General features: G+C 36.2%; 1 protein-coding gene and 1 pseudogene across 2 annotated transcripts in view; one reads left to right on the forward strand and one right to left on the reverse strand.

Moving 5' to 3' along the window:
* The window catches only part of LOC126173353 (carboxypeptidase D-like), a 151,310-nt gene extending 136,369 nt beyond the window's left edge, over nt 1–14,941 (forward strand). For both annotated transcript variants that reach the window (XM_049920950.1, XM_049920951.1), the window contains exons 8-9: nt 3,726–3,905; nt 13,742–14,941. In XM_049920950.1, the coding sequence (XP_049776907.1) occupies nt 3,726–3,905; nt 13,742–14,113 (552 nt within the window). In that variant the 3' untranslated portion in view covers nt 14,114–14,941. The remainder of the gene's footprint in view (nt 1–3,725; nt 3,906–13,741) is intronic.
* A 9,045-nt stretch (nt 14,942–23,986) lies between these two features.
* Nucleotides 23,987–24,161, reverse strand: LOC126096350 (U2 spliceosomal RNA; annotated as a pseudogene).
* Nucleotides 24,162–25,682: the final 1,521 nt, after the last annotated feature.

Here is a 25,682-nt window from a genome sequence, read left to right on the forward strand (position 1 = left end):
GGGAGATAAAAGGTTTATGGCATAGCTTGATTATAAGAATTCATAAATTGATAGGACTTGTGGCATCAAGGAATAATTAATATTGTCATAGAAAAAGGAGTTAAAATTTTAGGAGACCAATATGTGAACGCAGTGAGCAAGTTCAAATGTCTGTAGTTGGCAATAGTTGTACAGAGATAATGAGACTTGCACAGAATAGATTAGCATGAGGAGCTGCGTAAAATCATATCTAAAACTGAAGATTATAACAGCATTACTAGTATCTATGGCAACTGGACTGAAATTTCATCTACGGTACTTTAGAAATTAAATGTCATGTGGTAACATTTCATTTGTTGAGTAACTGCATCATGAATTTACTGTTGAATTGCAAAATAAGTTCAAAAAAATTAAATAAATAGTTTTAATTTCAATACCAACAATATGCAAGGAATCTGAACTGAAACTGCCCTGTATTAGGCATTAAAAGTTAGGATATGACAGTGTTTTATTATCTACACAATTGAAGACTGCAGCATTACAATATACTCATATGACAACAGCATAATTGTTTTTTATTTAGTTCTGCTGGAACTGAGATTATGAAATCATACATTTAAAACTGAATCTAAACAGTCACAATTGCAAAAAAAACATTTTTTAACTTTTTACTTATTTTTTAAATTTCTTTTCATTTATTTTTTATATTATTGCAGATGCTACTGTTTATATTCAATTATAAATAATTAATAAATTTCATTAGCACAACACATCTTGATACCACGTTGCCATCATCAGATGCATTTACAGTTACTGTTACATTGTAATTAAAATGAAGTGAGGTTAGTTTCCTTTGCTGGGTGTGCCAATAAGGTACATAACAATGAACTATTTCAGTGAGTGACTGTTGCAGTATATATTATTTCATAAAAATCATATTTCAGCACTTCAGAAATGCACGTTGACTCACAGACTGGTTACATGATTAATTCAAGAGGAAGTACTATCAAGTTAATGTGAGATTGTACTACTTTGCTTGAAATTTCATCGTAATGAAAAGAGTTATTGCTTTTCAATGGCCTAATGATTTTTGTGATCCTTTAAACAGCAGGTTTAGCAAAACTTATATCTGCTGGTGGGATACACAGACCTGTCTAAGTAAACCAAATGCTTTTGAAAATCAGTTTTCATCTGTCTATGTTTTCAGCTACTATTCGGAAGAATTCATTGAATTCAGTGGCAAAGTTTTTGAATTTTGCATCATCTGTCTTGCTAATACTTTCATTGGCAAGTTGAATATGATCTGCAGAGCATGTTTTGTATGTTTCATGCCTTACAATTCTCCTCACAGCCTTTGATTTGCTACTGAAATCTTGAATTTTTTTGCCTATAGCATTTTTCCCCCCACCTCAAAGTGTTGATTAGAGTTAATCCTTTGCACTGAATGAAGCTCTGTTTTCCTGGAACAAGATTTTTGATTCCAGATGCTAAGTACCTATTTTCTTTGCTTCTCCTGTAACTTTTCTTGGGCTGTTGTAAGGAAAATTTGGATTCATAATATTGCAATAATATTTTCAGGAAATAATTCAATTTCTTAACTATTGTCTACCTGTGATACATTTTTCCTCACTGCTCATTTAGTTAATTTTCTCTGAATATTGTGACTAAGACAGCATTTATAATTCAGTGAAACTGTGCTTTTACCACGTTGGCTAAATCTGGTTGCTAGGGAAGCTTTATTAATGCCATTTGAAGTATCATGTTCAGACAGATCATTTTTTATGAGGCTGACATCTATTTTATGAGACAATTGTGTTTAGAAAAAAAAAATACCAGTTGTTGTTGCGTTGTGTCCTTCTGTCTGGGCCCGTAATGTTAATTTAGGGAGACATCAAAGCTGGACATTGGCAACACTAAGTGCCCTTGATCAGTAGTAACTGAGATGAAATCAGTATTTTAATTACCACATACTTCACTCTCATCTGTAGCAAATCTTATTAGTACATTTTCTAATTACTTACTGGTAATGAATTTTAAAACTGGTATGTGTTGGTATCCTGCAAACTATCAGAAACAATTTTTTCATGCTTCTAAGTGCACTGAATACAGCACTCATTTACAACAGACATTTCTAGTCTCAGTTTTAGTAGATATTTCTGTACAATATCCAGGTCAATACAATGAGGGAAACTTTCATCCTCAGACATTACAGGCTGAGCTCAGTTTCTGTTACTATGTTTACGCTTATTCCATTTTTGTTATTCAACAGGGTCCTCAGGAAATTTGCGTGTAATGTTTCATTTGTTGTAAGACCATTAAGGTGTATTTCTTGTACCATTCCTAGCATTCTAAACTGAATAATTAAGGCTGGGTTACCTGCACACCAATTCAGTCACATTATATTTGATTCGAAGATATTTTCCCAAAGAACTTCAATCACAGGTGCTTTTATCTGAACTTTGCACCAGTTCTAAAAATATTTTTTACCATTACCATGTTAAACTCACTAATTGACTTTTGTACCAGTTCTAATATTTATCTTTCATGAATACAGCTTACCAATAAGATCTTCAAGTGTTTTGTTTTTATTTCTAGACTACCTTACTCACTTTACTGTCAGACTGTTCTCAACATATTGAGTTGTCTGAGTGCTGCTGCTCACAGCCTTCAGAGCATTGAAGCTAATGGAGATGTCTAGACTGAAACTACTAGACACAAAGCATCACAAGAATCTTTCACTGATTTCTAAGTCTTGGCCTTAGTCCAGTCTGTTAATTCAGACCTGAAATGGCTGCTGTAAACTGTAATTGACAACTGTGTTAACCCGTCCTACGCAATTGTCAAAAAAGCTCAAAGTTCCAATATCAACTGCTATTTTTTTTTTCAATTCTGCACAGTGATAGAGACAAACTGCATAATCAAAAATGACATGCACAATTTTTTTGTAGGCAGTAGTATGATATTCCATATGAAAGCAATGCTGAAAGTACTTACATGGATTCTCATTCTTCATGGTTTTGTACAATCTCAGAATTTGCCTATTTCGACAGTAAAAAGTTGTTGAATGTAATATATCAAGTATCAAAATTTTAAATACTGTTATTTCATTAAAATATTTCACAAATGAGAACTGTGTAGTGAAATAGTGTTAGGTAGTTTTAGATAATGATTTTGAGTAATAATATTTAGTCCTGTGAAGGATGATAAAAACTGTTTATAAAAAATAATGTTGAAAAGTTTTTAAAAGCAACAATGTAGACAAAGACAAATTGCAATTTACCGTAAAGAAGACTTGTTAAGTTGCAGGCAGGCACAATTAAGACATTTACATAAAGCTTTTGGCCACAGCCTTCATCAGTAATGCATTATGGCCTGAGATGCTGGAGCTGGCAGTCACGTGCATGAGGTGTGCTTGCTTGTCTGTATGAACGGCGTGTGCCTCTTTTTTACTGATGAAGGCTGTGGCCAAAAGCTTTATGTAAGTGACTTTTAATTGTGCCTGCCTGCAACTTAATGAGCCTTCTTTATGGTAAGTAGCAATCTGTCCTTTCTCACTTTGCCGATATTCCTACCTGGAGTTTCCATTGTTTGATTTATTTCAAGAGCAGTTTTTTGAACTAAATTACTTATTTTGCAAATTACCACATTCCAAATGCAGTAGACCCTAATGCTTACTGCCACAGAAACAGGCATTAGGTTAGTTCACAACCATTACACAAGGCTTCATTTCTTCTCAATTTTTGCAGCCCCTTCTTCAGTTTATTGAGCAAGTTCACCAGGGTATTCATGGTGTGGTAATTGATGGTGATACTGGAATTGCTGTACCTGGAGCAAGAATCTCATTAATTGGACGCAATGTCACCTTCAACACAACACAAAGAGGAGAATTCTGGAGAATACTATTAGAAGGAATTTACACATTAAAGGTAATAAAAAGTAAATGCATTTTATTTGTCTGTAAATATTTTATAAAATTAACTGCTAGTGTTTCAGAGTGTGGAGGTATTATAACAATATAATGACAGTATTTAGACCTGCCTTATACTTTATCCTGATCTTGTGTTCTCATTATATGATATATTTAAGAATGTAACAACATCCGTTTTGTAAGTTCTCTTCCACAAGATATTAATTGTGATTTAGATAATTTTATCACTATAATATACTATTTTGAGTTCTTATTTGCACAACCAAATTTCTGTGCTGTATAACTAATGTACCTTTTGATATTAAGTTTGCCTGATTAGTGGCAGTTTGCATACACTGGTGTGAATAAAATTTAGCAACTAACAACAATATGTTCATTTTAGGAATTTTTCTTTATGTATGTGGCTCATGTTTCATTTCTATCTATAGTGTCATAAATATAATTTGTAGCTTCATATATTGAAAGTGAGATGTCAAAATCTGTAGCGAAGCACTGTCTTATCAACAGTAGACACACCTAGAAAAAAACTATGTTACGAGAACAAAGTCATCAAGTTATCTGGAACATCATCAGCAGAGGGTGGGGACTATTGATGCTGTGATAACACAAATAAGATCCTCTGTGCCTCTATATATTTTTGTTACTAAGTATGCCCTTTGAACAATGTAGGAAGAGATAGATTGCTACTTGCCATAAACAAGACACTTTAAGCTGCAGACAGGCACAATTAAGACACTTACACAAAGCTTTTGGCCACAGTCTTCATCAGCAAAACACACACCATTCATACACATAAGCAAACACACCTCACACGCGTATGGCCACCAACTCCGCGAGCTTGGTAGGTGGTCATGTGTGCATGAGGTGTGCTTACTTGAGTGTACGATTGGTGTGTGTTTCTCTTTTGCTGATGAAGGCTGTGGCCAAAAGCTTTGTGCAAGTGTCTTTTAATTATGCCTGTCTGCAACTTAACATGTTTTCTTTATGGTAAGTAGCAATCTATCTTTTCTTACAGTGTTGATGTTCCTACCTGAAGTTTCCATTGTTTAAGTATGTTCTGTAATATCACAAGCAATGAGAATAATGGAAGGAGTAAAAGTAACTGCTGATCCTTCCATCATTTGCATTCCCAGAAGTGTTCCATAAATGCAAAAATTTTTGTAAAAATTTAATGATAAGGAAGGTAGATCTCCTTTACATCTACCATACTTTATTTCATAATTTATTCATCAGTTCAATTTTATTTATTGTGTAGGTGAAATCTGCATGTAAATTGTAAAATTGATACATGGCAAATCAATGACAGTTCAAAACAGTTATACCTATATATTTCTGGTAAACATAGCTTTGTACATGAACATTTTTGAAGGCAGTGTCAATGACTGTGTTGAACTGTTACAACTACAAAAAACTCTGTAGTTCAAAAAAACTCTTTATATTTAATAGCCACAAGTTATGGTCAATTACTGCCATCTTCAGGTGACATTTTGGTTGTTGATTTATCAACATACTTGTCAGAAATTTGATGGCATTATGTGTTCTTGTGTTTTTCTCATTTGCACTTTATGACATCCTAGGGAGCTCTTCAACTGAACATTGTGAATTTTAAAAGAAGATAAGTTCCAAAGATCTCTCATTCTAAAATATTTGTAAGGGTTAAGGCTATGTATGTTTCATGAATGTCAATGGACACAGTAAAATTAGAGGAGCAATGATAACTAAAAATATAATGAAAGCATACATTCATCCTGGTTAAAGTACCACATAGTACACATACCTATTACACATAATATTTAAAAAACTAGGAAATATAAGAATTTAATTATTAAAATTTTGTTTTAGGCACTTAATAAAACTGGAATTACAACAGCACAACTTTGTTTCAAGAAACTCTTTAATAGACTTGAAGCAGTATCATGTTAAATGAAATTTCAGCTCCACTTTTTCTTTTAATTTTAGTCACTAACCAGCTGATTTTAGGTCTGCTGAGATATGAATGTATGAATTTAACTCCTTGCACATAGTTTACACTACGTGCATTCCCCTCCCTCCCACAAATAGGAATCTAATGTCTTATATTGCATATTGAGGAACCATCATGCCATCAATAGATCACAGTGTGTAGAGGTAACATTTTTTAACTATTTGAACAGTGGTTCAAAGTATTTATGTTTTCTTTCAAATGCTATCAGGTTTATTGTTTTCTTCTACAATTTGTGAATGGTGTCAGATTCTATTTATGTTTACTTTCAAATGCTATCAGTCTTATTGTTTGCTTCTTCAATTTATGAACAGTGTCAGATTCAGAACTTTTTTCCCCAGAAAAGATGACCAAGAGTACAGGTCACTTTTACTAGTTAACTTCCAAATTTATTTTAACTGGTAAAAGTGAGAGTAAATATTAGATTGCTAAAGCTGATGTTTAGATCACATGGATGAATTCAGTTTCATGATTCATTCAGAAATTTTGGTTCATACAAAAACATATTTTATTCTGTTAACGCTATCAAGAAGGGAGAAGAAATGCCTTCATAAAAGTGAAACATCTTAAATATTTTTAAATACATCCAGAATAAACATGGTATTGGAAAGATGTTTTTGGAATATAAATAATGGAAGTATTAAAGGTAACAACTCACTATACACTTGTGGCATACACTTTTGGATGATGTCCTTTAAATTAACTAGTACAGAGTACACTTATCCACACATATGTACATATTCCTACATGATCATGTTGTCCTGGTCACCTTTATTGTGAATGAGTACTGTTACTTGATTAGGATGAGGGGATAAAGGAGAGGGCAGGGGGAGGGTTAGATGTAAGAGTGACTTCTGGATGAGACCAAAACACAGCAAGTGCAAGAAATAGAAATGCGGTACTAATGAGCTTGATCTACTGCAGGCAGGGGAATGTGTGGGGTGTCAATGATGTGAAGGAGTGAAGAAGGAGGAGGAGGGAGAAGGGAGACAGAGACTGCAGTAAGAAGGGTATGAGTGTAAAGTAAGTGAAGTGGAATGCACGGGGACAGGGATACAGAAGTGTGGAGGATAGACACTGGTGCAGACAGAGGCCAAGGAGATTGTAGGATCAAATGTATGTTTTAATGACAATTGCCATTTATGTAGTTCAGGGAAGTCAGTGTTGGGAGGGATGAAACAGATGATATAGGTTGTGAAGCATTCACTTACATCACGTATGTCATGTTCATAAGTTTATTATGTCACTAGGTGCTCAACTCTGCTCTTAGCCTTAGTTTGACAGTGGTCATTCATTCAGGTGGAAAACTGGTTGGCGATCATGCCTACATAGAAGGCTCTGATGAGCTACAGCAGAGGTAGTACATGTTATGACTGTTTTCCCAAGTAACCATGCCTCTGATAGGATATGCCTGTAATTGGACAAAAAAAATGGTTCAAATGACTCTGAGCACTATGGGACTTAACTGCTGTGGTCATGAGTCCCTAGAACTTAGAACTACTTAAATCTAACTAACCTAAGAACATCACACACATCCATGTCTGAGGCAGGATTCGAACCTGCGACCGTTGTAATTGGACAGATATGGTGGGTGAAAGCATGGAACAAATCTTGCATTGGATCTTTCCCAGAAGTGTGACCAATGTACCAAGGGGATGGGAGCAAGTGAGCTGTAATGATGGATCAGCATATTTTATAGATCAGGATGGGCAGGGGAATATCACTTTGGGATGGGTGGGAAGGTCTGTAGTTAGGATGCTTCTCATTTTTGGTGAAGATAACAAGTAGCTAAGGTCCTAACAAAGGACATGATTATGTTGTTCTAGACTGGTTTGGTATTAGGTGAAGAGAAAGGTGGCTGGGGCTCCTTTGCACCTGTTTCATGGGGTGGCCAGAAGATTAGGAGCATGTATGTATTTACCAACCCACCACATACTATTCTAATTCCATACAGGTGCATTCTATCCTATGAGAGGCAAGACCAACTGTGAAAGCTGTCATACCATATGTAGTATTATGAAAACAGAAGTTGCCACTCGCCATATAGTGGAGATGCTGAGTTGCAGATAGACACAACAAAAGCACTGTCAAAATATAGCTTTCGGCCTGTAAGGCCTTCATCAAAAATGGATGACACACACACACACACACACACACACACACACACACACACACACACACATGTCTACACTGTCAGGCAACTGTAGCTACACCCAGTATGGTTTGTAAGGTGACAAGAAAAACACAGAAAGAATGACGGACTTTGAGTATAGTGATGCATTAGAAAATAGTAACAAAAAAACAGCACTGGGTTAGGATTGAAGAAAAGACTTCAGGCAAAAATCAAATACTGGAAAACCCAGGAAGGAAGATAACAAATTATGAAAAGGAAAGTTACCACTCACCATATAGTGGAGATACTGAGTTGCAGATAGACACAATAAAAAGACTGTCACAAATATTGCCTTCATCAAAATAGGACAACAGACACACTCTCACACAAATGCAACTCACACACACAAATCTGCAGTCTCTGGCAACTGTAGCCACACTGTGTTTGTGTTTGTGTGTGTCGTTTGCTTTTGATGAAGGCTTTACAGACTGAAAGCTATATTTGTGACAGTCTTTTTGTTGCACCTATCTGAAACTCAGCATCCATCCTGGATTTTCCAATTTTGTTTGTCATATCATATATCAGCTATGCTGTAAGTTTTGCACAATCTTCTATGTGAGTATGACTACCAACCAGCTTTTCACCTGAGTGAATGGCCATGCTAAATGTGGCCAAGAGCAGAGTTGAGTACCCAGTACCAGAACACACTCCTAAGCACAACATGTTTAACTTAACTTCAGTGTCTTCTTCACAGCCTGTGCCACCCCCCCCCCCCCACCCCCCCACCCCCCCACATACTAGCTTCTATAAGCAACCAAGTTAATGGGAATGAATCCTGCAATCCTTTTGGTCTCAGTCCCCACACTCTATTGTCCCACACCCACATCCAACCATCCAACCTGTTACAAAGCCATGCACTTCACTCACTTATACTCACACTCTTCTCATTCCACAGTCTTCTTTTTTGTTTTTCTACTCCCACTTCTAGCCCAATCCTCCATATCATTGAGCACTGCATCCAACTCACCCTGCCTGCATCAGAGCAAACTCATTGGTACCCCATTTCTATTGTGTGCACTTCCTACCTCTCGTCAGCCCTCCATCCAACCCTGCCTCCCTTCTTCCTTGCCCACTCCACCCAATACAACCCCTACTGAGTAGATCTGCAGTGTAGTCAGCCAGTACAATCTAACCATCCAGGCATATGTGTTTTTTGTGTATTCTGTGTTAGTTAGCTTTGAAGAAGGGCATCATCAGAAGCTTGGCAATGTTTCAAATCCAGAATAAGAATAAGAATAAGGCCTTTACACAAAAGTAGACAGTTTGATTAATCTTGAGCTGATGTGTTCATATTTTCTATACAGCATTATTCACATTAATGTGGCCATTTTATTCTGCATGTTTAGATTAGATTAGATTAGATTTAATTTCATTCCAATTGATCCGTAGTGAGGAGGTCCTCCAGGATGTGGAACATGTCAGAAAAACAACAATACATGACAAATATTTACAACTAAAACAAATAAGCTAATGTACCATTCCACAGGTCCCAAGTGGAATGATCGTCATTTTTTAATGAACACTAAGAGTCATTTTACAAATACTAATGCACTGAATTTAAAATAAAAAAGTTTTCTATTTATTTATAAGGTAATAAACATGTAATACAACTACTGTAATACTTATTTACAATGAACACATTACTGCACTGAAATGGTGCAGAAGTTAGATTATTCTTACACACAACCCCCCCCCCCCCCCCCCCCACACACACACACACAAATTTTCAGTGAACACATTACTGCACTGAAATTGTGCAGAAGTTATGTTGTACTTATATACAAATCAGTTGGTTTTACTAAGAAATTCATCAATGGAGTAGAAGGAGTTGGCCACCAATAAATCCTTTAGGCTTCTCTTAAACTGAATTTCATTGGTTGTTAAGCTTTTTATGGCTGCTGGCAAGTTATTGAAAATGTGTGTTCCTGAATAATGCACACCTTTTTGTACAAGACTAAGTGACTTTAAATCCTTGTGAAAATTATTCTTATTTCTAGTATTGATTCCATTAATTGAGCTGTTGGTTTGAAAAAGTGTTATATTTTTAATGACAAATTTCATTAAGGAATAAATATATTGGGAAGCTGTAGTTAGTATCCCTAGTTCCCTAAACAGGCTTCTGCAGGATGTTCTTGAGTTCACACCACATATAATTCTTACTGCACGTTTTTGTGCCCGGAAAACTTTAGCTTGGCTTGATGAATTACCCCAAAAAATAATCCCATATGACATTATGGAATGAAAGTAAGCATAGTATGCCAGCTTTTTCATTTTTATATCCCCTATGTCTGACAAAATTCGCATTGCAAACAGAGATTTGTTAAGACGCTTCAGCAGTTCTGTGGTGTGCTCCTCCCAGTTGAATTTATTATCAAGCTGTAATCCCAAGAATTTAACACTGTCCACTTCTTCTATCTTCTTGTCATCGTATGTTAGACATATACTCTTGGGACACCCCTTACAAGTTCTGAACTGCATGTAGTGTGTTTTTTCAAAGTTTAGTGACAAAGAATTGGCTACGAACCAGTGATTAATGTCCACAAATATTTTATTGGCTGATCTTTCTAAGACTACACTTGATTTGCTATTTATTGCAATGTTCGTATCATTTGCAAACAAAACAAACTTGGCATCTGGTAATGTTACTGATGAAAGGTCATTGATATACACAAGGAAAAGTAAGGGCCCCAAAATGGAACCTTGTGGGACCCCACATGTAATTAGTTCCCAGTTGGATGATGCCTGATAGCTTGATACATGTCTCTTTCCTAATAACACCCTTTGTTTCCTGCCAGAGATATAAGATTTGAACCATTTTGCAGCATTTCCTGTTACACCATAATATTCTAGTTTACTTAAAAGGATATTGTGATTTACACAGTCAAATGCCTTTGACAGATCACAAAATATACCAGTTGCCTGCAATTTTTTGTCTAATGAATTAAGCACATTTTCACTGTAAGTGAAAATAGCCTTCTCAATATCAGAACCTTTTAGAAATCCAAATTGTGACTTTGACAGTATGTTATTTGAGATAAGATGGTTATAAAGACAACTGTACATTAATTTTTCGAAAATTTTTGAGAATGCTGGCAACAGTGAAATTGGACGGAAATTTGATGCTATTTCTTTATCTCCCTTCTTAAACAGTGGCTTAACTTCAGCATATTTCAGCCATTCAGGAAATATTCCACTGATAAACGACTGGTTACACAGATAGCTTAATATGTTACTTAGCTCAGAATCACATTCTTTAATTAACTTTGTTGATATTTCATCATACCCACTAGATGTTTTTGATTTTAAAGATTTTATGATGGACATTATTTCTGTTGGGGTAGTGAGGGTCAAATTCATATTATGGAAGTTACTTGAAATGTCTGGTCTAAGGTACTCCATAGCAGCATCTACCGAACCTGACAACCCCATCTTTTCAGTAACAGTTATAAAATGTTTGTTAAAAAGTTCTGCAACACTATACACATCTGTCACCAATGTATCATTTACTCTTAATGCTATTTGTTCCTCTTCATATCTGGTTCTACCGGTCTCCTCCTTCACTATATCCCATATTGTCTTTATTTTGCTATCTGATATGACTATCTTTTCCTTGTAATATATTTGCTTTGACATCCGTATTACAGTCTTTAATATTTTGCAGTATTTCTTATAATGTGCTATAGCATCAACATTGGAAATGTTTCGGATTGACAGATACATTTTTCGTTTTGTTTTACAAGATACCCCTATTCCTAGAGTAATCCATGGCTTCTTTGTAGACTTTGCTCTAACCTTGGTAAGTTTTGGGGGAAAGCAGTGTTCAAATAAGGTAATCACTTTATTAGCAAAAATGTTATATTTTTCATTCATGCCATGAACACTGTAAACATCAGTCCAGTGAATGTCTCTGAGGAGTGTCCTAAAATAATCAATTTTTGGCTTACTGATTACCCTCTTGAGCTCAGATTTAACAGATTTTATATTTTGTTCCGTATTAACATTTAACAGAAGGAACTGCATGTCATGGTCTGAGAGGCCATTGACTATTGGTTTTGTAATATAATTTTGTTCATTGGACTTTTCTATAAAGATATTATCAATGGCTGTTTGTGTGCAAGTGGCTATCCTAGTGGGGAACTTTACTGTGGGAATTAAGTTGAATGATAGTGTTACTACCTCAAATAAGTTCTTATTGGGAGAGTCTTTAAGGAAATCTACATTGAAATCACCAGCAACCACTATTTCTTTGTTTTTGGTTGTTAAATGGGCCAGTAAACCTTCAAGGTGGTTTACAAACAGATTAAAGTTACCTGCAGGTGCTCGATATACACTTAATATTATGAAAGATTTTTTGTGAAAATCTAATTCTGTTGCACATGCTTCCATATGCTGTTCTAGGCAAAATTTATGAATGTCTATGTTCTTAAATTTATGACAGTTCCTGATGAATGTGGCAACTCCTCCTTTCTCCATTTCTGATCTACAAAAGTGAGATGCTAACCTAAACCCTGTAACACTTAAAAGTTCTATACCAGTGGTCACATGATGTCCCGAGAGGCAGATTATGTCAGCTGGGTTTGAAGACTCTAATTCATCTATGCAGATAGTTAATTCATTAATTTTATTTCTCAGTCCTCGAATATTTTGATGCAATAAAGATAGCTGACATTTCATATTGACTGAGTTAAAATTGGGTGGAGTTAAAATATCTGCTGACAGTTGAAAATTCTTAACCAATGGCTGTTTATGTTTTTTGATTTCTTTCTCAAACTGAAGGTTTGTCTCAGTTCTAACCTCTCTTAAAATTTGCTTTCTTTCTGTCCTCCCTACCCTAAAAAAGGGTCTTTTCTGAATCCTATAACCACTGGTATTTTACCACTCATGACAGTGCCTCCCCCCTTTAACTTTCCTGCTATTTCCCCAGCTAATTTACCCTTCCCCTTCCTGTTGAGGTGAAGGCCATGCCTAGTATAATCCCACCTACTGATAGAATCAACATGAACCACACCAATGTGTGACCCCGCACCCGACATGAGCAGCCGTTCCAGCTCCAAATTAACTCTCTTGACAGAAGAGTTCAAATGAGGTCGGTCATGGCGCCCAAGAACAGATAGAAACTCAACACTGGTATGCTTCGATGCTGATGCAATCTTCGCCAGGTCACACTCTATACTGTACCCAGGATCTCTGTCAATACTGTTACCTGCCCCACCCACTATAACCACAGTGTCTTCCTTAGTGAAATCTTTGCAAAGTGATCCTAAATCCTCTGTCACCTGCTCCAGACCAGCACTAGGTTTAAAAAAATTGGTGACCTGGTATTCTGATCCTAGTTCATCCTGCAAGAGTTGGCCAACACCTCTTCCATGGGAACTACCTAACAACAACACTTTCTTTCTCTTTACTGATTTCCCTACATTCTTACTTTTCAATTTGCTGCTGAAAGTTTGTTGTGCCCTGTCTATTATTATTATTTTAAGCCAGTCCTCCCATTGTCATTAATGTACCTACATTCAATGCACAGTTGTACTATACTGTCAATGTTAATACTAATACATTAATTATTAATTTTTATTTATAATGTCATATTTTTCAGTGATGCTAGAACAGTGTTAACTGTTACTGTAATTTATTGTTGTCTCCAGTAAAACACTGATTTCAGTGTTGCTATTTTTCTCAGATATCAGCACCTGGCTATCTGGATTACCAGTATGATTTACAAGTACCAGAAGGAAATTTCACGTGGCAGAACATAACATTACTCTCAAACAATAGTATTAACAGACAAATGGTAAGCAATGCCTCAAGATCTCTGGAAACTACAACAGAAACAACAGCTTCTAGCACCTATTCAAGCACTGTAGCTCAAAGATTACCTGAACCTCAGACATCAACACATCCTCTTTCACTAGCTAGGGTGCAAACTGAAGATATAACAAGTGTATCAAATCAGAATGTTGCATCACTAACTATTATTGTTCCACAAGCACTCATATGGTTCACTGCTTGCATTTCACTTCTGTGCACATCACAACTGTTACAAAATCTTTAAAGTGTGTGAGTTCTGTTTTACTTTAAATATAAACTGATTGTTTTGATCAAATTGATCTTGTGTTGAATTGTTCATTTGTTTGAAGCTGTAGATGCAAACTGTGTGGCAGTGTCAGCATGTACTCCTACAGCTCATTGGCATAAACTACTCAAACTGACTTGAGGAAATTAGTGTTACAAATGATTTCCTGTGAGTATCATTTTAGTGACACTGAGTAAAAATATGCAAATGACAGTTACTTCTGTTATTCTGGGATGTATTTTAGTGGTCCCCCAATGATGAAGTTTTTCCTGCGTACTTTCAAGCATACTTAAAGACAACACACAGACTTGTCATCTGTTCATAAAACATATTTAGTGTCAAAAATGTATGTTGTTACAATGCAAGGAGTTTAATGTTATTCTAAAACTGCTCAACTGTCACATCAGAAAAAGTTCCTACTGATATTGCATTATCAACATATATTGTTAACTTATGAAGTAACTGAATGAAGCTCAATAGGCAAGCAATAGTTCATAAGTTTTGCCACAGTGTAGCGATAGCTAAAAAAAAGAAGTTATAAAAGAGAAAGGTACAGTATGATAAGATTTTCAATTTTAGAGGGTAAAAATTCTCTCACTGCATCTTTTCTGGCTGTGTACCTGCAACATTTTAAAGACAGGCGAGCTCTGCACTGTGTGTTTTGCAACTGAAACAGAATGTTTTGGTTAGCTATTCAAATATGTTATCTGTGATATTCTCAAGGAAAACAAGAATTATTCATTAAAGCCAAAGACACACACACACACACACACACACACACACACACACACACACACACACACACACACACACACACATTCCATACATCCTTTAGTGAAAAAGATCTTTCACAGCTGTGCAAGAAGTCATAAATAAAAAATGCCAAGCACTATTTTTAATCAAATAATCATACTCTTACAAAGGCATTTAGTATTATTTTGTACATATGAGCAAATCACTGGTGATAAATATGTAACTATTTGCACATTTGTCAAATGTCAATAAACGTGAAAAAAAACAATGTAATTTTTACTAGATTAAGTGCCAGCCAAATCATAAAATCATGTATTAATTCACATTCAAGCACATAGTAATTCACGTTCAAATATTTAACTTTGACTTTTGTTAATATTTACTGTGTAGTCAAAGGTAATTATTAGAGAGGTTGTAAGTGACTTGCTATTTGTTGCACTTACATTTATTTTTGAAATTCCCATTCTTCTTTTGTTACTGTATCAGTAATTTCAAAAAGTTATGGTTCTATTTCTATTTTTCTTAATTGAGTGAATGGTTCCTTTGAGTGGTAAACTTCTTGTGTGTGAGCTTCTAGTAAGTCTCTATTGTGCTTTTTTTTTAAAAAAAAAAATTAAGACTGATATAATGTTTATATGATAAGAAATGATATGTAAATAGCATATTACAGAACATAATGAATAATTTACAGATCATGATTTGTTTGTGTATTTAATTTTGTATATAATGTATATAAAATATCAATACAAAATTGCAACACAAATTATAGTTGTGTCATTCAGTTCATGAATCCCATTGTTAACTGAATCATTTGATTATTTAGATTTTACCATCACATATCGCTTCAGTTGATATTGTTGTTCTGATTACTAGCAGAATTCAACATAAGCCTGTACAGAATTATTGATCTGGTATTGAAAATACCAGAGTGAAATATAGAGATTGTCAGACACACAAAAAAAGATTGCTAGCTATTATCAGCTATCAGACTAAGTGATTCATTAGATGTAGCCAAAACACACATGCACATTTGCACATGAATAACTCACATACACATGGCCAGAGTTGTCACTGGGTGCTAAGTCATCTTACAGGTATAATAAACAGTTCATTGGACACTATGCAGCATGAGATCACTAACATTATCTAGAATTACATTGTGACTGTTCAAGCTTGTAATATATAAGAATTTGCTGTAACCAGGTTTCCTTCTTAAATACTTTATAAAGAGTTATGAATTTTTAATAACACATTGAAATCAGAATGTTACAGAATGAGATTTTCACTCTGCAGTGGAGTGTGCACTGATAAGAAACTTCCTGGCAGATTAAAACTGTGTGCCGGACCGAGACTTGAAGTCGGGACCTTTGCCTTTCGTGGGCTAGTGCTCTACCATCTGAGCTACCAAGCATGACTCACACCCTGTCTTCACAGCTTTACTTCTGCCACAGCACTTGCCGTGAAAGGCAAAGGTCCTGAGTTTGAGACTCGGTCTGGCACACAGTTTTAATCTGCCAGAATGTTACAGTTAAGCATCCACCATGGTAAGCTGTAATAGACCAAAGTAAACTGGGTCTTAGTTGGAAAAATCAGCTACTGGATGAGATATGATTCACAAAATTCTTTTTTCAGTGTTGACACTTCAAATCAGTTATCACTTTATAAACTGGTGCTCTTCCTGTTTAAATGCATCTTGGCCATTTTTGCTGTATCTTACTTTCTCCTATTAGATGTCAGTAACTGAAAAACAGCTCATGATTGAAAATTTTTGCTGGTCATTCTGTCATTACACTTCATGATACAGTTTCTGTAAGTCAGAATGGCTTTCCAGTTGAAGAAATTGGCTGTTAAATGAAGGTTTAGCAGCATAATTTTATTTATCTGTTTTGCTTACAGTGTTACTGTTCATATGAAAGACTGAGAATTTCTGTATGGATGATACATTTTCTAATTTTATCAGACTTTTATCAGTTCATTCTCTTGTGTTCCCCTTTATAGTAGCTTTAGTGTTGAGTATCATTTTTGTCTATTATACACATTGGTAACTAACTACAATGATGACAGGCATATTAATACACATTAACCAACATTTATAGTTAAATTAAGTGCCATGTGAGTGCTATAATCTTGTCTTCCATAGGGTACTGTTTGCTGACATGTATGCTACTACTTACTTATCATTTTTTAAATTAAAATTGGATAGCAGTAGAATCTGAAACCAAAAACATTTATGTTCCGATACATAATGATTTTATCAGAATTTCCTTAAATTGCACCCCCCCCCCCCCCCCCCCCCCATGGTATATAGTAAGTCTGATAAAATATAATCAGATTGCAAACAGTATCGCTCAGTCAGTATCTTACCTGGACTTTCTAAGTACTGTCTGATTCAACATTTTATGTAGGTCAGTACACTGATTCAGATGACAGAGCACTTGCTACAAAATTTACATGATCTCAGCATAAAAACTGTAATGTTTTCAAAATGGAAACACAGGTAATGTCAATGCAGGTAATGTGCAGCATGAAAGTGTCTGATGCACACAGTATAGTTGGTACATGAAACAGGTATAGCTATTTCCAGTGATCATGTTGAAGACAGAGACTAGAAAGATAACTCAGAATAATTACTAACTTACTTTACATAATTAAAAGTGAAATGGTAAAACCAGCTGACTTAGTTTATTTACTATTTTAAACAGTGGTCATTAATGTGCACAGGTATGACTCCAGTTGGCAGTGGTAGGCTTTCTTTGTTGTGCCAGTCTCTGAGCTGTGTTACTAAAAAATCTTGTAAATGTAGTGGAATTTAGTAGGCAATCAAGTGAGTCATTATGAAATTGTTGATACATAAATATTTGAAATAATATGAGATACAGCACACTAGCACTACCCACACGAAGGCTTAATTGAATAATAAAAGCACACACACACTGTGATAAAAAATAAGGTAATCTTGACTAGTATAGGTTACATACGGTGTTTATGTTGACACAAATCAATCTTTAGACAGTGATAGGTAGTGCAGATTGTTCTTCACAAGAGTAACTGTTTCCATAGAACTGCCTCCATGTGATAATTTTCTTACTTTATGGCGTTAGTCTATTCATGTTGTCTAGTAATTACCACAGCTGTGTTTCTATCAGTACCACTACATAGTCTTTCATAATAATGAACACTGTTCTGTACTTTGTTGAATAGTGTGAAGACAGTATACAATTTTATCAGTTTATTCACTGTGAAAGTTGGATCAAAGTAGCAATTATTTGAAAGGGATGGAAATTGCTAGATGTAATGTGCATGTACCGACAAACAAATGATTAGAATTTAAGCAAAACTGGATGATTTCAGAGAAAGAACTTCACAAATTGAGCAAGTCAGTGTCACTTGGATCCACACCTGGCCCTTATGAAAACAGTTATTTGACTTGGCATTGACTGAGAGAGTTGTTAAATGTCCTCCTGAGGGACACTGTGCAAAAATTGTGGACTGGCATGTCAGGTCCTCAAAATCCTGAGATGGATAATGATTCAAATATTCTTGACTGGGGAGAGATACAGGAACCTTCCTGGCCAAGACAGGGTTTGGTAAAAATGAAGACAGACATTAGAAACTCTCAATGTGTCCAGGTGGGCATTATCTTGCTGAAATGTAAGCTCAGAATGGCTTACTATGAAGGTCAACAATATGGGGCATAGAGTATCGTCGACATATCACTGTGTTGTAAGGGTGCCAAAATGACAACCTATGGGGCCCTGGTATGAAAAGAAATGCCACCACAGACCATAGCTCCTGGTTGTCATGCCACGCGGCATGAGACTGTACCCCACCACTGTGCCAGGGCATCTCCAGACACACCTTTACTGGTCATCAGGGCTCAGTTCAAAGAGGGGCTCATCACTGAAGACAATTCTACTCCACTCAATGAGACTCCAGACAGAAGATGTACTTGAGTTGTCTGCAAGTAGCCAGAGGATACACATTTATACAGACAGGTAGTACTCATGCTCATGTAGAATATTGTACAATAATGGAAGCACATATTGTACATGATGTGGTTGTTCCACAGATGTCACTCTTTTAGGGCAGGAAATGTCTGTCACAAGATTGGAGATGGGCATGTGTACATAGAACTGCTCTTGCAATTTGTTGTCTACAGGTGGATTATTTGTGTTTTGGAGTAGAAGTGACATAGGAATATATTAGGATACTGTTTTGTGTTTCAAAGCACTAGTGGCACAGGAACATATTAGGATATTGTGTATGTAGAGTGAGGGACAGAATATATATTTGAAGGTGTGATGACAGGAATTTGGGTAGCATACAAGTTATCTAAGGGTTTCTGCTATCTTCACCCTCAGATTATCCATCAACAAACTGTTTGAACTGCTTCTCTCTCTTAAGTAATCATGAAATTTGCAAATACAATAGCAGGAGTAAAAAAGGACATTCATTACACAGCATTCAAATCTTCATTCAGCATTAAAGGACATCTGCTAGTGATATAGCACTGAATGTACATTTAGCTCTAATTGTGTGTTTGTCATACATATCCTTACCTTCTAAGAGCTATCTTACTGTAACTGTCTATATGGCTTTTCCATGCAGGGTTGGTTAGAGAACTTTTTTCCCCACAGGTGACATAATTTAGTACCCACCCCCATTCCCTCCTACAGTTCCACTAATCACCAATTGTGATATACACTGTATACAAATCTTGCACTTGGGAATGCCTATGGTGGCTGTTTGCATGCCTCTGGCACCACTCTCAGCCTGCAACCCCAAGCAGCAGCTTGTGTCACTTGTACCTAAAACCAGGCCTGATTTCATGCACACAGCTGAGATTTTTCTTAAAAAAAATTTGCTGTCTGTTGAGAGCCACCATTGGTTCAACTAAAAATGTAGCTTTGCAAGCTCACAGGCATATTGTTTGACCACTTACCATTGTTATCTCATAGTAGTATTCAGTATTCATTCTCTGAGACTAGGTATGATACAAAGAAAAAAAAGTGTAGAGCTTAATTTTTTACCTGCACAATAATGTTTATTCCAATTTAAATAATGAAAACTCAGGGGAATATCAGTTAGCAGAGAACCTTATACTCATTCTTCAACAAATATTACTTACAATTTCTTCTTTTGCTACTTCCCTAACAGCCTTGTTTTTCTACAAAAGTTTAATTCTTGTGGAAGTGTGTTAATCAGAAGGTAATACTCATATGTAAGGAACTTGTGGTTCACAAAACTGAACCTTCTGAAGTGTGTTTGGTGATTCCTCCCCACATAACATTTCTTTTTGTTGCATATCATTCAGGAGATTATTTTGTAGTAGTATTAATTTCAATTATGGTATCTTATTACTTAAGGATGGTCCCAATTTGTGAATATGCAATAATGTCATTGTCAGCTGACCAACTTTTACACATTACAAACTTCATTGTTCATAGAGTACATTACTTCTATGTTACCATGATGCTACTGATTTATTTATCTATTTTATTTATTTATTTATTTATATACTTGTTCCATAGACCTGTACATGTGAGCAAGTCACTCAGATGTGGAACGTGTCAATGTACATAATAAAATACATAGAATAAAGACATTGTTATTGTATTAATAACAGTGCACAAAAGTCATTCTTATTAGCTTAAAAACTAGTCAACATAAATGTGAAGATAGCAGTTTCATATTTAGGGCATTATTGCATCTATTTTAACCTTGAACAGTAATCAAAACTTCCCACTTTGGGTTTAAAAGTGACCCAAAAATGGAAATGGGAAAACAGGAATTTTTACATTAGGGCATTATTACATTAGTTTAACAGTAAACAGTGTCAAAAAATTTAAAAACATCTTTCCAATCTGGGTTTTACTTATTTCTCTGAAAGAATTCCTCTAGTGAATAAAGTGAGGTCTCAAGTAAATAATTTTTCAAGCTACATTTAAATACTGTTGTACTACTCCTTATACTTTTGATGCTGTTGGGTAGGGAATTGAAAATTTTCATTCCAGCGTACTTTACCCCTTTCTGAATAAGTGTCAAGTTCTTTAACTCACAGTGGAAATCCTCTTTTCTTCTGGTGTTATGTTCATGATGTAGGCAATTCATTTCATACAGAGTGGGGTTATTTATTATGAAGCACATCAGTGAATATATGTACTGAGATGTTGCTGTCAGTATTTCAAGTCATTTAAAAAGATTTCGACATGAGGTTCGTGGGGGTACACCACAAATAATTCTTATTGCTCTTTTTTGTGCTGTGAGGATTTTCTTTGCGGCAGGTGTATTGCCCCAGAAGATGATGCCATAACACATGACTGAATGAAAATAGACAAAGTAAGCTGACTTTGAGATGGTAATGTCATTGAATCCTGACAAAATTCGTAAAGCAAATGTTGCCGACGTCAGCCATTTTAGTGTTTGTAGAACGTGATGTTCCCAGTTCAGCCTACTGTCCATGTATATGCCTAGGAATTTTGATAAGTACACTTGCTTTATCATCTGATCATTCTGTGTGATAAATATTTCTTTTGGGTTTTTGTGGGTTGTCTGGAACTGGATAAAATTGGTTTTTTTCAGGTTTATTGAAAGGGAGTTAATAATAAACCAACCCAGAACTTCTTTAAGGATATCATTGACCTCGGATTCTAAGTCAGTAGTTGACACATTATCCACCACAATGCTCGTATCATCAGCGAACATTGTAAATTTACACTGCTTATTGATGGATAAAGGCAGGTCATTAACATATATGAGGAACAGCAAGGGCCCAAGCACTGATCCCTGTGGCACTCCATGCTGCACAATTCCCCACTCAGAGTCCACTATATATTGTGATACACTATCTGAAACATCTAGAATAATCTTCTGCTTCCTATTTTCGAGGTACGATTTTAACCAGTTCCCTACAGGTCCTGTAATTCCATAATGACAGGCCTTCTTGAAGAGTATCTGGTGATCAACACAGTCGAACGCCTTTGATAGGTCGCATAAGACACCAATTGGCAGCCTCTTGCTGTTTGTAGACTCTAGAACATCATTTGTCAATGAGAAAATTGCGTTATCTATTGAAACTCCCTTTTGAAAACCAAACTGCTGACTGTTAATGATGTTCAGGTCACCAAGGTGTGCCACAATCCACTGTTGTACAGAGCTTTTTCTAGGACTTTTGAAAATGTTGTTAATAGAGAGATAGGGCGATAGTTTGACACATTTGTAGCATCCCCTGCTTTGTGCAGGGGCCTGACAACAGAGTATTTCATTCTGTCTGGAAACACTCCTTGTTGCATGGATGTGTTGCAGATGTGAGACAAAACTTCGGTCACTTCACTACAGCAAGCCTTCAACAGCTTGCTTGAAATATCGTCGATACCAGCAGAATGTTTATTTTTCAAAGACTGTATGATTTTTTTGATTTCATTGGCAGTAATGGGAAGCACACTTATTTGACTGAAAGGTTCTGGAAAACTATTTTTCATTATACAGGCAGCTTTATCTACAGAACCATGGCAACCTATCTGCGTTGGGACAGTTAAAAAATGTTGGTTAAAGATTTCAGCAATTTCCTCACTATTAGTTATCTCTGAGTTGTCAACAGTTAAAACAATATTTTTGTCTTTGGTGTAGTTAACAGTCCCTGTTTCTCTCTTTATCACATTCCAGATTGTTTTAATTTTATTTTCAGAATTAGTAATTTCAGATGCTATACACATACTTTTAGAGTTTTTAATTACTTTGGCAAGAATTTTACAGTAGAGTTTATAATGTTTTAGCTGAACAGGGTTGTTAGAAGTCTTTGATGCTATGTAGAGTTGTCTCTTTCTCTGACAGGAAGCTATGATGCCCTTAGTGAGCCATAGTTTTTTTGCAGATCTAGCAGGTTGGACTCTGTATGACGTTTTTGGAAATACACTTTCAAAGGTACCTGCTATCTCATTTGTGAATAAATTGTATTTTGAATTAGCAGTTTCTGCTAGATAAACAGGTGTCCAGTCAGTATGCTGAAGACATGATCTGAACGTTTGAATAGCTTCCTCACTTATTTTCCTTACTGTTTTCCATCTAAGTGAGGTGTCACTCAGAGGAATTCCCAAGTGGTTGAAAGTAACTCGTTGTCCATCATGGTCAGACAGACCATTTATAACCATTTCAATATTAATATGGTTGACTTTACTCTGATCAACAAAAACATTATCAATGAGAGTACTGGAAGAGGTTGTGCACCAGGGAGTCCACAGCGTCCAACCACTTCATGGCGGGAGGCAAATACACTCGCTTTGCAGACTAGTGCTTCATTCACCGCGTCAGGCTTGGAGTCATGCCTCTGAATGGATGTCGCCGCTTTGATGGGCGGGCAAACAACAACAAAGCCTGCCGATGCTGTGACCACAACAACGAGATGCTCCCACACGTGATTAACGCATGTATGGTGCACTCAGCAGCCCTGCAGTATCGCCACAACACGGTCCTCAACCGCCTTGCGACAGCAGTCGCTGGGTGGCCAAGCAGAGGAAACACAGCTGTTCCTGACATCAGGATCAACCAAGCTGTCATAGGGGACAGCAGTGGGCTGCGTCCGGACCTCGTAATAACTGACGAGGCCGCGAAGTCTGTGACCATCGTTGATGTGACGATCCCCTTCGAGAATAGGCGGATCGCGCTCGACAACGCTCGGCAGCTAAAGAAGATAAAGTACACCGACGTTGCATGCGGATTAGCCGCTCGCAGCTATTCCGTCACTATCGACGCCCTGGTTGTTGGCAGTCTGGGGGTGTGGGACTGCCAGAATGATGCAGTGCTTCGGCACTTAGGCATCGCTAGCCGCTACTGCCAACTGATGCAGCGGCTGATGGTGTCTGACATCATCAAGTGGTCCCGCGACATCTACATGGAACACATCACTGGCCATTGCCAGTATGTGTCCCCCTAGACTGTGGCATGCTCTGACGTCAGGCTGCGAGACCCTCAAGACTGCAGTCATCGGAGAACTTCAAGGTTGGTGCCTTCGTGACGGCAGTGTTGAGATTCTCCTCCACGACACGGGAATATCTGATCACTGCAGAATATTAACCCATTTCAGGCTGTGTTTTAATTTATTTTAGGTGGGCCGATCCCAGCGGTACTGCAATGCCGGGCCAACCCGCGACAGAGGTGGAGCAAGCCCCTAGCACTCCGTCATGAGCCAAAAATGAGTTTAATATTCTGGTCCTGCGATGCAGGATGTATCAGATATTAAGCTGATAAGAACAGATTTTTTATTTATCGAGATAATTCTTAGTTACATTTTACGTAGTATAAATTTAAGCAAAGAATATTCATGACTCTATACAATTATCATCATCCAAAAGATCACATATGCGACATAGGATTTGTCATTAGAATGTTTACATGTACTGGTAACACATGATAACAATGCATAACATAATAAATGAGAAAAACAAATTTCATATCCATAGTACATAAATAGAGAACAAACACATACTCATGGCAAATTTATGTAGGAAACTAACTGCACCATATACATAAAATGTACTGGGGGCATTTAACAGAATTTGTATAACTATTTCATAATTTGAAAATAAATTTAAATTCTTTTATATTATTGAAAGCAGTAGTTTCAATTTATTGTCTGAGACAGATAGTCATTGACACTGTAGAAGCATTTATCCATCACGTATTTTTTTATACTTCATACTTGAATTTACTTTTGTCTTTCAGCTCTTTAATCTGGGATGCAAGTGCATTTAAAAACTTTATTCCTAAGTGGCTCACATGATTCTGACTTCCGGTTTTAGCTACAGAGGGAATGTGGAAGTCTTCACAATGCCTTATATTGTGATTATGATGGCTGGAGTTGGTTGAAGATTACAGTGATTTTTATTGATGATTTCCAGGTGTTTTAAAATACAGACAGATGGTATTGCTAGTGTCTTTAGCTGTTTGAATAAGGATCTACAGCGTGTTTGTGGTGCAATGTGAGTCACGATACGAATAGCTCTTTCTTGTATGATATAAATTTCTTTTAATCTTGACTTGGTTTTACTCCAAAAATTTATGCCTTAGCTTGCAACTGACTAGATAGAACCAAAGTACACAGCTCTAGTGGATTCTGGGCTACATATCTTGAATATTATTCTTAATGCAAAGCATGGTGAACTGAGTTTCTGAGTAAGATATACAACATGTTCATTCCAGTTTAGACGTTGGTCAATCTGCATTACCAGAAACTTGTAGTACACAACTTTTCTATTTGTTTGTTTTCCAGCATCAAGCACATATTTTCCTCTCGAGACTTACTTTCACACTGTATAAATTTATTTTTTTTTGTATTTAAAGTCAGCTTATTTGAAGAAAAAAAATGACTGTAAGTATGAAAGCACTTTTTCTACTGTAGTACACAATTCCTTTATATCGCTAATTATGATGCTTGTGTCATCTGCAAATAACAGAATTGTGGATGAGATGTCTAGAACCTGTATATCATTGTTATAAATTAGAAACAATAGTGGATCCAGGATGCTGCTGTGTAGAACACCTATTTCAGTTTTTTTTTTTTTTTTGGTTCTGATATGAATTTAAAATTATGAAAATTGTGAGATGACATCAGCTCAACAACTTGTGATCTATTTTGCTGGTAGGATTCAAACCATGTTTTGACAGTACCCATAATGCCTATTGCTTCGAGTTTCCATAGTTTCATGGTTCACAGTACTGAAAGCTTTGGACAAATCTAAATTAATTCCAACAATATATTTATTTAACTCAAAATTTCTTACTGTTTCTGTTATGTAGT

The sequence above is a fragment of the Schistocerca cancellata genome, chromosome 1 (genome assembly GCF_023864275.1).
Source record: "Schistocerca cancellata isolate TAMUIC-IGC-003103 chromosome 1, iqSchCanc2.1, whole genome shotgun sequence".
NCBI lineage: Eukaryota > Metazoa > Arthropoda > Insecta > Orthoptera > Acrididae > Schistocerca > Schistocerca cancellata.